Source organism: Aspergillus clavatus, genomic scaffold, assembly GCF_000002715.2.
Source record: "Aspergillus clavatus NRRL 1 1099423829804 genomic scaffold, whole genome shotgun sequence".
NCBI classification, from domain to species: domain Eukaryota; kingdom Fungi; phylum Ascomycota; class Eurotiomycetes; order Eurotiales; family Aspergillaceae; genus Aspergillus; species Aspergillus clavatus.
The window spans coordinates 907,002-919,029 of record NW_001517095.1 but is presented as its reverse complement, the minus strand read 5'-3'; the positions used below and the strand labels follow the sequence as shown (position 1 = coordinate 919,029).

At 54.2% G+C, this 12,028-nt stretch overlaps 3 protein-coding genes across 3 annotated transcripts, besides 4 other annotated features; 1 reads left to right on the top strand and 2 right to left on the bottom strand.

Moving 5' to 3' along the window:
• Positions 1-959: 959 nt before the first annotated feature.
• On the bottom strand, positions 960-6,072 carry ACLA_098410 (putative ABC transporter; the record flags this gene model as incomplete). The annotated part of the gene is made up of 14 exons (XM_001270324.1): positions 960-1,188; positions 1,271-1,645; positions 1,702-1,785; positions 1,844-2,465; positions 2,518-2,633; positions 2,688-2,883; positions 2,937-3,272; positions 3,318-3,480; positions 3,532-4,283; positions 4,354-4,587; positions 4,645-4,924; positions 4,983-5,212; positions 5,277-5,805; positions 5,872-6,072. The coding sequence occupies 14 exons, from the start codon at positions 6,070-6,072 to the stop codon at positions 960-962; spliced, it is 4,347 nt and encodes a 1,448-aa protein (XP_001270325.1).
• Positions 6,073-6,147: 75 nt separating this feature from the next.
• Positions 6,148-6,177: a microsatellite.
• Positions 6,172-6,191: a microsatellite.
• Positions 6,192-6,300: 109 nt separating this feature from the next.
• Positions 6,301-6,321: a microsatellite.
• Positions 6,322-7,137: 816 nt separating this feature from the next.
• ACLA_098400 (putative MFS transporter) lies at positions 7,138-8,908 on the top strand (the record flags this gene model as incomplete). The annotated part of the gene is made up of 3 exons (XM_001270323.1): positions 7,138-7,531; positions 7,615-7,861; positions 7,930-8,908. 3 exons carry the CDS (start codon positions 7,138-7,140, stop codon positions 8,906-8,908), a joined length of 1,620 nt encoding a protein of 539 aa, XP_001270324.1.
• Positions 8,909-9,283: 375 nt separating this feature from the next.
• On the bottom strand, positions 9,284-10,407 carry ACLA_098390 (uncharacterized protein; the record flags this gene model as incomplete). The annotated part of the gene is made up of 2 exons (XM_001270322.1): positions 9,284-10,191; positions 10,254-10,407. The coding sequence occupies 2 exons, from the start codon at positions 10,405-10,407 to the stop codon at positions 9,284-9,286; spliced, it is 1,062 nt and encodes a 353-aa protein (XP_001270323.1).
• Positions 9,659-9,694: a microsatellite.
• Positions 10,408-12,028: the final 1,621 nt, after the last annotated feature.

The window sequence follows — 12,028 nt, the reverse complement described above, 5'->3', positions numbered from 1 at the left end:
TCTTGTATCCCCGTCCAGGTGTCAAGGGCAATCAAGTTCACACTGTTCCTCCGTCCATCAACACAAATAGAGCTATCAAGTTGTCTATCTATCAACATCCCTGCCGTATGCCAGCGGGCTTAGCAGCTAGCAGCTAGCTACCTCTACGGAGTAGTATCAGATCTCACGACAGAGTACTCCGGAGTACGTTGGTATCCAAAGTGGTAAGCACTATAATGGATCTTACAATTACCGGAATCCTAGTAGACTAGTAGTAGTAGTTACATCTACATCCCCAGTCAGCATCAGCCTGGTCAGCATTCAATCAATCTGAGAAGACGGTCAGCGCTACTGATAAATAGCCGGTCAGCAGGAACTAGACTAGCGAGTGACTAAATTGTTTCAGTTTGGCTTGATATCTTCTTCCCTGTGAAAGGAGTAGGTAGCCATACTTTTTGCTCATTTAGATCTAGAATAACTATGTGTGTACGGTGGACTTTGTAGAGCTGCGGGAAATATATGTTTGACCTTAGCAACGCTTGACGCTTCCCCTTCTCCATACGAGAAGACCTGTGAATTGCTCGAGTATTTCATACAATATATTTAATAATCCACATGATAGTGAACAAGTAGAAAATAACCTCAGGTAGTGTGTAACGACGCAATAGTTGAGTGTACATTCGAGGACAACAGTCCAATCGATATATGACCAACAAACAGTAAGAGAAGCCTCGAGATCTACTGTCTAGTATAGTTTGTAGAGTTGATATCTCCGTCATTTCAGTTATCTTGTCTATTCTATACGAAAACAATCAATCTATATGTAATCTGATCAGTCCTGCAGAGTAGACCTATGCCCATAGAGTCGATACTGGCGAAGGACTAGCGAGAGACATGAAGAACCTAACCTGAATTAACTCAATATTCTACCAGCTAATCAATCGGCCTCTTAAGGTTTGCATCGTAACCGACAATACATCCTAAAGGCTCGAATCTGGCAAGCCATTGTACAGCCGCGCAAACGCCGAGGATCCCTTCTCGAGCAGCGTCGTCGGGCTGTCAAACTCGATCAACGAACCCTTATCCAAGAACGCAATCCGGTCAAAGTCCAGAATGGTATCGAGGCGGTGCGCAATGCAGAAGATGGTCGAGTCGGCGAATTCGGTGCGGATGACGACTTGCATCAGCTTGTCCGTTTCGGAATCCACACTGGGCAAGTGTTAGCCGGCTGCTGCAGAATCGTTTCGCGGGTTCTAGAATAGAAATCCCCTCTGCGTGATGAGTCACGTACCTGCTAGTCATCTCGTCCAGAATGAGAATCCGGCTCTTCTTCAGCAATGCTCGCGCGAGACAGAAGAGCTGTTGCTGACCCAGGGACCACGCATCGGCCACCAGCTTGGCGTCCAGTCCGCCGCGTTCCTCGATGAAATCCCATAAGTGGACCTTCTGGAGAGCCTCGATGATGGCGTCATCTGACAGTGATTCGGTGAAGTCCAGGTTCATGCGCACTGTGGCTGGGATGAAGAATGGTTCCTGCGTAATGGAATTGAACCGGGAGCGAACGCTTTCTCGGGGCAGGGTCGAGAGGTCAATCCCATCAACCCAGATCGAGCCACCACTGAGGTCGACCATCTGACACAGGGACAGAATCAACGAGCTCTTTCCACTGGGAGCACTTTAGAATCCTAGGAAAGCTTCCTGACGGTGGGCATTCGGACTTACCTGCCGGTGCGCCCACATATCCCGATTTTCTGACCTGCTTGAATCGACATCGAGATGTCCCTGAGCGCTAAGGAAGACCCGTTGCTGGAGATTGTTAGCTTCATGCATGACCAATGCCACAGGAAGGGGCTTGTCTACGAACTTGTAAGATGCGGATACGTTCCGGAACTCGATTATCCCAGATGGGGGCCACTCCTGATCCACCAGGCCCAACGTCGAGCTCGGACGTTCTTCTGAATCGGTCTCCGATTCAAATTTTTTCACCCGCGAGATGGCCCCCAGAGCCGTCTCGAGGGACGTATACCACTTGATCATGCTCGTCAAGCCCTGATTGAAGGTCATGATGTTGACGAGGGCCACGCCGATCGCGCCGCCGCTGGTTGAACCCTTCAGGAGGACCGTCAAGAGGATCAGGATGATTGCCAGACTGGCCACGAGCATATCCATGACCAGCGTCAGCCATCGCTGCACGCAATACAGCAGGTAGACGGGCTTCTGCGATTCGTCCAGCAGCCGGGTGTTCTGCTCCTGCAGTTGCGATGACCACCCAAAGGCGCGAATCGTCACAAGGCCATTCAGAGTCTCGATAAAATTGGAATACAGCGGCGATTTCACTTCCAGGTCGAGGAGCCGGAGTTGCCGCGAGGTCTTCAGATAGAACTTTTGCACCAGATAGATGACACCCAGAGCAAAGGGGATGGTGACGGCCATGTACTTGGAGGAAATCGAGATGATGACAATCTGCACCACACAGGAAAAGGCATCTTCGCAGGCATTAGTCTCTTTCTTCGGATAATGGGAGCCTACCTAACGTACATAGCGCGGTATTGATGGCAGCCATCGGTAACGACATGTCGATGAGCCGCATATCCTGGCTGAACCGATTGGTAATGGCCCCAGCGCTACTCGTGGCAAAGAAGGACAGAGGTGCTCTACGATGCATTCATGAGCTTGATCTTCTGCATCGTGCAAGGGAATTAGGTTACCTCATGACTGTCCGCAACACCGTTTCGTGCAGTCTCCCTGCCGATCTCGAGACGATTCGCACCATCAGATACCAGCAAGCCAGAACCAGGGAGACCATCGCCGCCACTGCCAGCGCCACATACACTCCCAAGTAGAGTCCCAGGTTGGCATTCGAGGATTTTTCATTGGCGTCTGACCACCACTGGACCCATAGATCTAGTTGGCCGTTAAATTATCGTGTCATCGGCCTGTTGTGACGTGTAACTCACTGGGAAAGTTATAGCAGAACGCAACGACTGCAACATATATCAAGAAGAAGAGGGAGTTGATCTTCCCCGCAGCTTGTAAGTAATACACATACACGGACCACTCGCCCGTTTGGCGGTCTTTCAAGTCGGTCTCAGCAGCTCGCACGAGATCGTCTTGAGTGGAAAGCGCGGCCTGAGTCTCAGTAGTATCTTCAGCGTGTGTCGCGGTGTACCCTTCAATCGACAGCTTCTGCACATAGCCATCGCTGGACCGCAAGCTGTCAAAGCTTCCTTGGCTGTCAATCCTTCCCTCGCTGCCGAGGACGATGATCTGATCAGCATCCGGTAGAAGATAATCTGTGGAGCTGTTAGATTTATCCTCTTCGGCAACAATCAACTTACTTGCGTGCGTTACCAGCACTACTGTTGAGCCTATTTGGCGCAGAAGCCCCTGCTTCCCAAATATCTGATTGAAAACCTGCCTTTCAGTGCGTCGATCGAGCCCACTCAGTGCATCGTCGAGCAGGACGATGCTGGCTTTTGCATAGACTGATCTAGCGATTGCCTAGGACAATGGATTAGCGCAATGTGGAAAGCTTAGAACAAAGTGACTCACGATCCGCTGCTTCTGTCCTCGACTCAATGTCATACCATTGCTTCCGACCATAGCCTGATCTCCATGTGGGAGTAGGGCTAGATCGATGTCCAGTGCACAGGCCTTCAACACCGTCTGGTACCATTCAAAGTCCAAGGCTGACTCGCCAATGATATTCTTCTGCACAGTGGCGTGCATTAAGAATGGATTTTGGTCGCAGAAGGCGAGAGAAGAGCCATGGACGACTATTTCTCCTTCGATGCCGGGCAGTTCATTGAGAAGACCCCTAAGGAGAGTGGTCTTGCCGGACCCGACAGGTCCGATGATGATCGTCAAGGATGAAGTCGGAAATTTGCAGTGGATGTTCTGTAGAGTGGCAGCCTTATTGTCCCAGCCAAACGTTCCATTCTCGACTGTAATTGCGTATAAGCCACACTTTTCTGAAGCCTTTTCTTCGGCAAGCTGATAAGGTTTCTCGCTGGCTTGAGTCGACTCTACTGGGTTGTTGTAACTCTGTGCTGGTACCCCCAATCCCCTTCTTTCCTGCCTCGGGGTTGTAGATAGATACTCTTGGATGCGGGTCAGAGCCCCCAAACCGGCCGCAATAATCGGCACCGACTGGGTCAGAGTAACGATTGGGTTGGATAGAATCGATATCAAAGACAATGATGTGAAGGCCTGGGCGGACAGCAGGGACTGATGAGAGCTGACTGCAGCAACAATCGCATACAGCGCAAACGTTACGACGGGGGCAAAAATGGGCGCAACCTGGGCTAGCTTGATGTGAGAAGAGGGGCTCCAGGGGATGATAGAAGAGAGAGAGGGAGAGAGAGATGGTCGTACAGATTGACAGAATCATCATCAACTTGATGCGGTACTTGGTCGAGATCCGAATCTCGGCGGTGCGCAACTTCTGGATCAGTGTGGTCAGTTTGTCCGTCAGGCCGAGCAACTTGAGTTCCTTCATCTGGCCCAAGGTTCGTGCGGTCACGTCAATCCTCGTCTGCACAGCTTCATTCCATTGCATCTGTCCTGTGCCGATCAATGGGGCCAGAAGTCCCGACACGACGACACTGGCTGCGGTTTTGGATTAGCGAATGGGCTGAGGTCGAGGGAGAAGAAGCCACGACTGACCGAGTGAGACAGTGATCGGAGCGACACATGCCCAGGATACTTGTCGTTCGAGGAGCCAGACAGCCAAGCCAATCTGAGCCACGTTGGCCCACACCTCGTGGGTGTCTTCGACGGCGAGCATGACCTGCTCCACGTCGGTGCTCATCAGAGTGACGGCCGCCGACTCCTCGAGTTCGTGCGTGCTCAGCGCGAGGGTCCGACGGTAGATCGTGGTCACCAAGCATCCTCGGACCATGATCATGACCTGGTTCATCGTATAGGTGTAGACGCCGGTGGAAACCTATGTGTGATCTCAGCGGATTGCTCGATTAGTTGGGAAAGGGGGAAGATGATGTTACGGCCAGGCCAATATACACCAACGCAAACGCTCCGATCAAGCCGTATCCCGCATTCTGGGTCTCTTCGGTCACTGGTTGACTGACAAAGGTCACAGTCCGGTTGATCAGGAACGGCTGAGCAAAGGTGAAGCCGAGAAGACACAATCGTGGGAAACCGGCCGACACGATCGGTAGCCAAAACGCACGCAAGAGGGCGGAGAAAAGACCATATTTTCGCTCCTGGTCAGCCACTGAATGGATTAACCGGTTAGTCTTCTCCACCATTCACGCGTGATAGATCCAGATTTGCCCTACCCCCTGCGAGAACACTGGGATGAACCTTCTCCAGTGCGACTCCATGCAGCTTCTCGGCGATCGTCTGCAGGTCGTCGGGCTCGAGGATCGTACGGGCACCCTTCCACAAGAGCGGGTTCACCCACCAGAAGAGCATTTTATTCCAGACGCCGCTGGTGGATTCGATGGTTGCATGGCGATGCTTCCTTTCCAGTAGCCGCCGCTTTTCAACAGCCTCCGTCATCAAGACCACGAATTTCAGAACGACCACGGCGGTGAAGACCCCCGCGATGGCGGTAGCTCCGTGAAGGAGCCATAGTGTCCTGGTCTGTACGATATCACACAACAGAGACAGCAGCAGGTAGACATTGAGCAGCGTGGACGGACGGACAGACCGCATATGCTGAGCGTGGGAGAGCAACCCCATGGCCAGCGCCACGGGGAGCCCCAACGCCGCAGCCGCCACCGAGGCGTTGGTGGCGGGCGCTGACGGCTGCACCCAGAGCACCAGGAGGACTATCTGAAGGGCTCCGAGGACTAGAATACAGCACTGCCGGTGGAAGTGTTAGCCATCCGGTGCTCCTCTATGAAGAAGAAAGCTTAGGGCTGTACTCACTCGTTTCCACCAGGCCAGGAAGCTTGGCTGAACCTTCCGTGGACCCCGCAGCAAGCAGACATAGTTCCACGGAGCCAGCAGCAGGAACAAGGCGGATGGTGCGATGGACAGAATGGTCTGCTCAAAGAGGAGGGTGAAGTCAAAAGCAGCGCGACAGCCGTGGTTGATGACTGGACCAAAGGCGTTGTCGTCGCACGCCATCAATGCCAGGTTGAGGAGAATATCCTGACTGCTTGAAGTGACCAAGGAGTATGGTTATGGAGCGCAGAGTTGAAGGTATTATTATTATTGGTATTATTATGATTGATTGATTGATTGATATGGATGGAGGCAGCAGATGGGCGGGTGGTAGGGAAATTCCCCGGTTGGTCATTTACTCGGTACTCCTTGCTTGCCTTCTTCTCGGCGGTATTATTACCTGTCCGAAGCTATTATTATTATTATTATTATATTTTAATAGATCGTAACTACTATAGTACTACGTAACTACGTAGTAAGTCATGATTGGGGATCAGCGGCGCTAAACGACCAGGATTCAATGGTTCCGGATGGTTGTAGACTACCCCAATCCCCAATCCCCATACCAGAGCCAGGAAGTAGAACTATGTACTCAGAGTAGGTCTAGGACGAGAGCCTAGAGGGCACTGGGCCTGCTCAATCAATGCTCTGTACACGTCTTATCACCCAGTTGTGGTGTGATTGTCTATTTCATTTGTCTATCTTGTTGGACCGACGGGATCCGACGGTGTGTACTTGTGGATGGTAGTGTAGGATTGTCCTATCGCAGAAGTAGTTAACGAGTCCAGGCAACTATCAATTCGAGATGGATGAGCTGGATGTCTGATTGTATCTGAGGAGGGAGTGCTGAAGCCATGATGTGCTTCATTTCAGGGACTTCGATCTCCTCCTCTCTGAATGCCAACATCGTAACTATTTTAGTCTACAAATTAGTTGGATGACGCCCTGGTCAGCTTCTGATTATTTATTTATTACCAAATGGAACGTCGGAAATGCTAGTAATTTTTGGTTTCTTACTAGTAATCTTATGTCTACTCACTGACTGCACTGTGCTGGCAGTTCTTCCTCTAAATACTCAGTAGAGATTCATCCTGCCGGGACTGGAACCTTGGAAGTCTATCTCGCTTAGCGTGCCGGTCTATCTATTCCCTTGCTTTATCTTCTTGGTCTGGTCCGAGGCTGTTCATTAGTTAGTCTATCCAGATTCCAGAACCCGCAGGGAGACCCCCCCTCCCAGCTCTCTCGATCATGGCCGTTCGATCCCGATCGCCTGCCAGTTCCATCCTTCGAGACGCACACGAAACTGACCCTCTGCTGAACGACCGTCCAGGGTCAATCGCCTCGAGCAGCGCAGATCATGGGCGGTCCAGGCCCAAGGCGGGAGGCTCCGCGCGTCGGCGACTCCATCTCTTCGCACTCTGCGTCTTGCTCCTGACCATCGGCGATTTCGGCATCTTCCTGGTCACGGTGCCGCAGACGAGGCTCTACGAAAGCATCGCCTGCTACCGATACTATGAAACCCATGAACCCAGCCGCATTGGGCCCGGGGGCAGTGTGCGGGAGCAGTGGTGCAAAATCGCGCCGGTGCAGGCCGAGGTCGCCTTCGTCCGGGGGTATGAAGCGCTATTTACGGCCATTCCGGGTACGTGGTGAAAGCTGGTTGTGTTCGCGGTTTCTATCTACTCCCCGTTTCCGATACCCTTGCTAAGGACACACTGGTGACAGGCGTCGCGTTGGCCATCCCTTACGGCTTGCTGGCCGACCGATGGGGTCGCAAGCCCGTCGTGCTGATGAGCATGATTGGCATCTTACTGTCGATGACCTTCACGCTTGTTGTCTGTGGACTGTGGCAGATCTTCCCGCTGCGGCTCGTCTGGCTGTCGCCCATCTTCACCGTCCTGGGCGGCGGCGCGCCGGTGCTGTTCTCGATGATCTGGACCATGATCGCCGATGTCATGCCCGAGAATGAAAGGTACCCTCACCCCCCCCCTTGCGACATTGCCCCATGTCCCAGGAGGCATAGCTAAACATCATGACCAGAGCCACTGCCTTCTTCCAACTCATGACCGGCCAATACGTCGCGCAGATCACCGCCACGCCCATCGCGTCGGGCTTGATGGAGACCCACGGGCCATGGCTGCCCATCCAGCTAGGCTATATCTGTGCCTTCATGGCCCTCCTGATTGCCTGTCTGCTGAAAGAGACGGCCCCACCCCGCGATGCCGATGCCGCCCGGAACCCGACCGGCGACGGGTCGACGACCACACAGAGCGAGACAAGCGTACGAGCCCTGCTGGAGAGCAAGTCGCGCCGCGAACTGCAGGCGCATCTCGCCGCCCTCTGGCGCCGCGCCACCGCCGTCCTCCGCCACGACGCCAAAGTCATCGTGCTGCTCCTCACGTTCTTCATCAACGCCGTCGAAGAGCCGACCCAGAGCCTCAACCTGCAGTACATCTCCGAGCGCTACGGCCTGAGCCTGGCGCGCGCCGGCTTCGTCATCTCCATCAAGTCGGTCGCCACCATCGTCACGTACGTGGCGCTGCTGCCGGCCGCCTCCTGGCTGCTGCAGCAGCGGCTGGGCCTGTCGGACACGCGCAAGGATATGGTCCTCGCGCGGGGCAGCATCGTCGTCCTCTCCGCGGGCTTCTTCCTCGTCGCATGGTCCCCGACGGTGGCCATGGCCACGGTGGGCTTCGTCCTCTCGACCTTTGGGCGGGGCTACGGCAACATCATCCGCTCGGTCGTCACGTCTCTGGTGCCGGCCCAGTTTACCGGACGCATGTACACGATGATCACCGTCATTGAGACGTTTGGTCTGCTTCTTTCGGGACCGCTGCTGGCTGCCCTGTTCCGGGTGGGACTGAATCAGGGCGATGTGCGGTGGCTGGGCCTGCCGTTCATGGTGGCCGGGGGGATAGGTGTTATTGTGGCTGTCGTGATTTCATGTCTTGATGTATCGACACCGGCAGGGGCAGGAGAAGCCGAGGAGGCAGACGATGACTCGGCCATTGCTCGTTAAGAGCATGTCGTCAAACTATATCTGAGGCGCATCTTATAGGCGTCTGGCCCAGATCGGTCTCATCGATTGCCAGTCCACCGAGCGCGAATAGATCGAAATAGAGGCCTAGGCTCCGTGGATTAAGATCGTCCGTACCAGTATCAAGGAATATGCCCTTGGAGGCATCGGCCAATGTTTAGTTATAGAAGAATACTTCAGTAGAGCCAAGTTACTACACGCTTGTAGTCTAATGAACCAAGGTTATCTTAAGCCACCTAGTACTACCATTCGTATAAGCTATATGTTCATTTGTCATCAATCATAGGTCAACATATCCACCAAGCCAGAGCCCCATTCCCCCCAAACCAGCGCTAAATCGCCCCTTCTGCACACGCCTCATTTGATAGAAATATCCCCCGGCCGGATCCTGCCCGTCTCACTCACCCTCCCCAGCTGCTCCTGCAGCGCCAGCATCATCCGGTCCAGGTCCGAGTCCGGCCGGATGACATCCAGACAGCAGCCGTAGTCGTACAGCTCGATGACCTTGTTGATGGCGCGCACCAGCCGCTTCTGCAGGTCCTCGTAGGCCGAGGCGCGCTCCTCCGGGGAGGCCAGGCCCGCGCGCAAGCCCTGGCGGAAGGCACGGCGGATGCGGTCGATGTGGGCCTTGTCGCGGGCCGAGATGGGGGGCGGGAGTGTGTGGCCGTGGCCGGGGCCGCGGTGCTGGAGGGAATGGGCCGGGAGACCACTCCCCTGCGCGCCTTGCATCATGTCATCGCCGCCGCCGCCGTTGTCGTCGTCGTCGTCCGAGTCACTGCTCGAGTCGTCCTCGGAGTCGTGGGTGCGATCCAGCTCGGGGCGTCGGCGCGCATGGGACGGACGCGGGCTAAGGCCGGGCAGTGGCAGGTCGTCCCCGGCGCGGTCGGCGAGATGCGGCAATCCATATATCTTCTGCAGGTCCGGGCCGAGGTGCATCTGCGACAGCTGGGCCATCGGGAGGGCGTCCCCGTCCATGGGGCCCAGGGGCGTGGCGCCCAACCCGGCGTGCGCGGGAGGCAGCGACTGCGCGTACCACTGCCGCAGCATCATCTCGACATCGGGCGAGAGCGGCGGGAGCGGGTATACGGTCGGGGTGTGGAGGATAGGGCGGGAAGGGTCTGCCGAAGGGGTGCTGTGCGGGTGTGGATGAGGGGATGGCGCGGCTTTGGGGAAGCTGGGCGACAGCCGGCTGGCTGTGAACTGGTCGGTGGGCAGGGGGTGGACGGATGGGCTGGAGGCTTTCTTGAGCTCCTTGATCCTGCGCCCTGTGAGATCCCCCTCGGGGCGTTAGAACCTAACCGGCCACATAGATGATGAGAAAGCATACGATGTCTCCGCTGCGCAACGCGGTTTTGAATGCGTCTCCGCTGCTCCACGTCGCTAATGCATGTCCAGTCTTCATTGGGCGTACTGATGGCGTTGAGTGGCGAGATGTTGGTCTCCATGATACTTCTACAGCTGGGGAAGAAGAGTAGGGACATACGGCCGTTTAAGAGGGGTGGTTATCACATCAAGGCTATGGTCGATGAAGCAAGGCAAAAGTCGCGTAATGGCCAGGTAAGCCGCCCCCAAATGCCATATTAAATGCCGACTGCCGAGTTTCTATGCTCAACAGTCCACGGTGATCTTTCAACCAGTGTAACTGATTCGTTGTGTTCATTTCCGTTGGCATATCATGGATCAGATAGGTGGGTTTCTGCAGTCTATCTAATGAGGCTAAGCTGATGGATCTCTCTGATTGCTTTCAGATTAGCTCAAATCCCCGGCGGATTGATCCATTCGTACATATCCACTCTATTGCCAGTCTGGACTCCTTTATAAGTGATAACTAAGGGGGAGAAATACCCTACTCACCTTGCTGGATGAGCTGGTTTACATACAGATGGTGGTAATCAATGCTACCATCTCGTCTATGCACAAGTACAATCATGACCTGCCTGGTTCAGCTTAGTGTCCTGCAGCTCTAAGACATGTAGCTCTACACTTGATATGAACTAAGGACTATAGAAATGTAGATAGACAGACTGCGTGGTGATCCTCCTGATTCAGCCACAGAGACAACTATATGTTTTATGTACTTTGTCAGGCTCACACAAGCGTGAGAAGCCTTACATGGCGTCCAGGGATATTCAGAGAACATCTGTTCCTCAAACCAGCTCATTACAGCTGGATGGCTGGATCACTAATCCCATCCTCTCTCGCTCAGATGTCACTATGCCATAAACCTGCTGAGATCAACTACTCCCCAAGACTTGAGCGTCAATGCAATCTCGAACCAATTGACAATGTTTCAGCTTCAGCGCAGCCAGTTCTGCCGGCATTGCCACTAGTTAGCACAGGCCGTATTCTATTCCGTATGTGATAGCGCTGTTTCTGGCCCTAATCTTGTTGGATCCCGCAGAGGGGCTTCTTGGCTCCCTCCCGCACCCCCCGTTCCGTTCATCTGCTATGTCACGGTTCTCGCGGCCTCAGCATGCGCTATAAGCCTGTGACAGGAAAAGGATTGAGAGAGGATTGGTCTTTGATCCTCCAGCCACCAACTGGCTAAGGCTCGGACGGCGTCCGGGTGTGCGAGCCATGAGGATTGACTTTGCGACTAGCGAGCGTGAGGGGGCCGTCGAGGCGTCGGCCGAGAATGATCCTTCAGTCACTATCGTACCATAGAAGACGGCGTATGAGTCAGGGTAGGATTGATTTGCCATCATGATAGCCTGAATGGTTTTAGTAGTAGGACCAGTGGAGCGACGCACAACCTCTCGTCCTGGTCTCCATGGACGGGGGTAAGACGGATGCTCCGGTGCTCTACAACATCTGGCCTTTTGAGAACGAATCGATATGATCTTGCTTTAGAATGGGGTTGGGTAGTGGGTACTTTTCTTGTCCTGGACAGAGAGTGGAGGTACACGCCGGAACAGAACCTTCAGTTGAAAGCTTGATTGACAATGTTGGGGCCAAATGAGCCCATTCTCCGTAGATAAGACCAGTCGCCGCGATCGCTATCGATCCGTAGATTGGCGTCCCTGAATTGACTTTCTCTGTAGTCTGTATCTACCCACGGGCGACGTCCATCCGCGCCGGACGGTATGTACCATACCTCCCCCC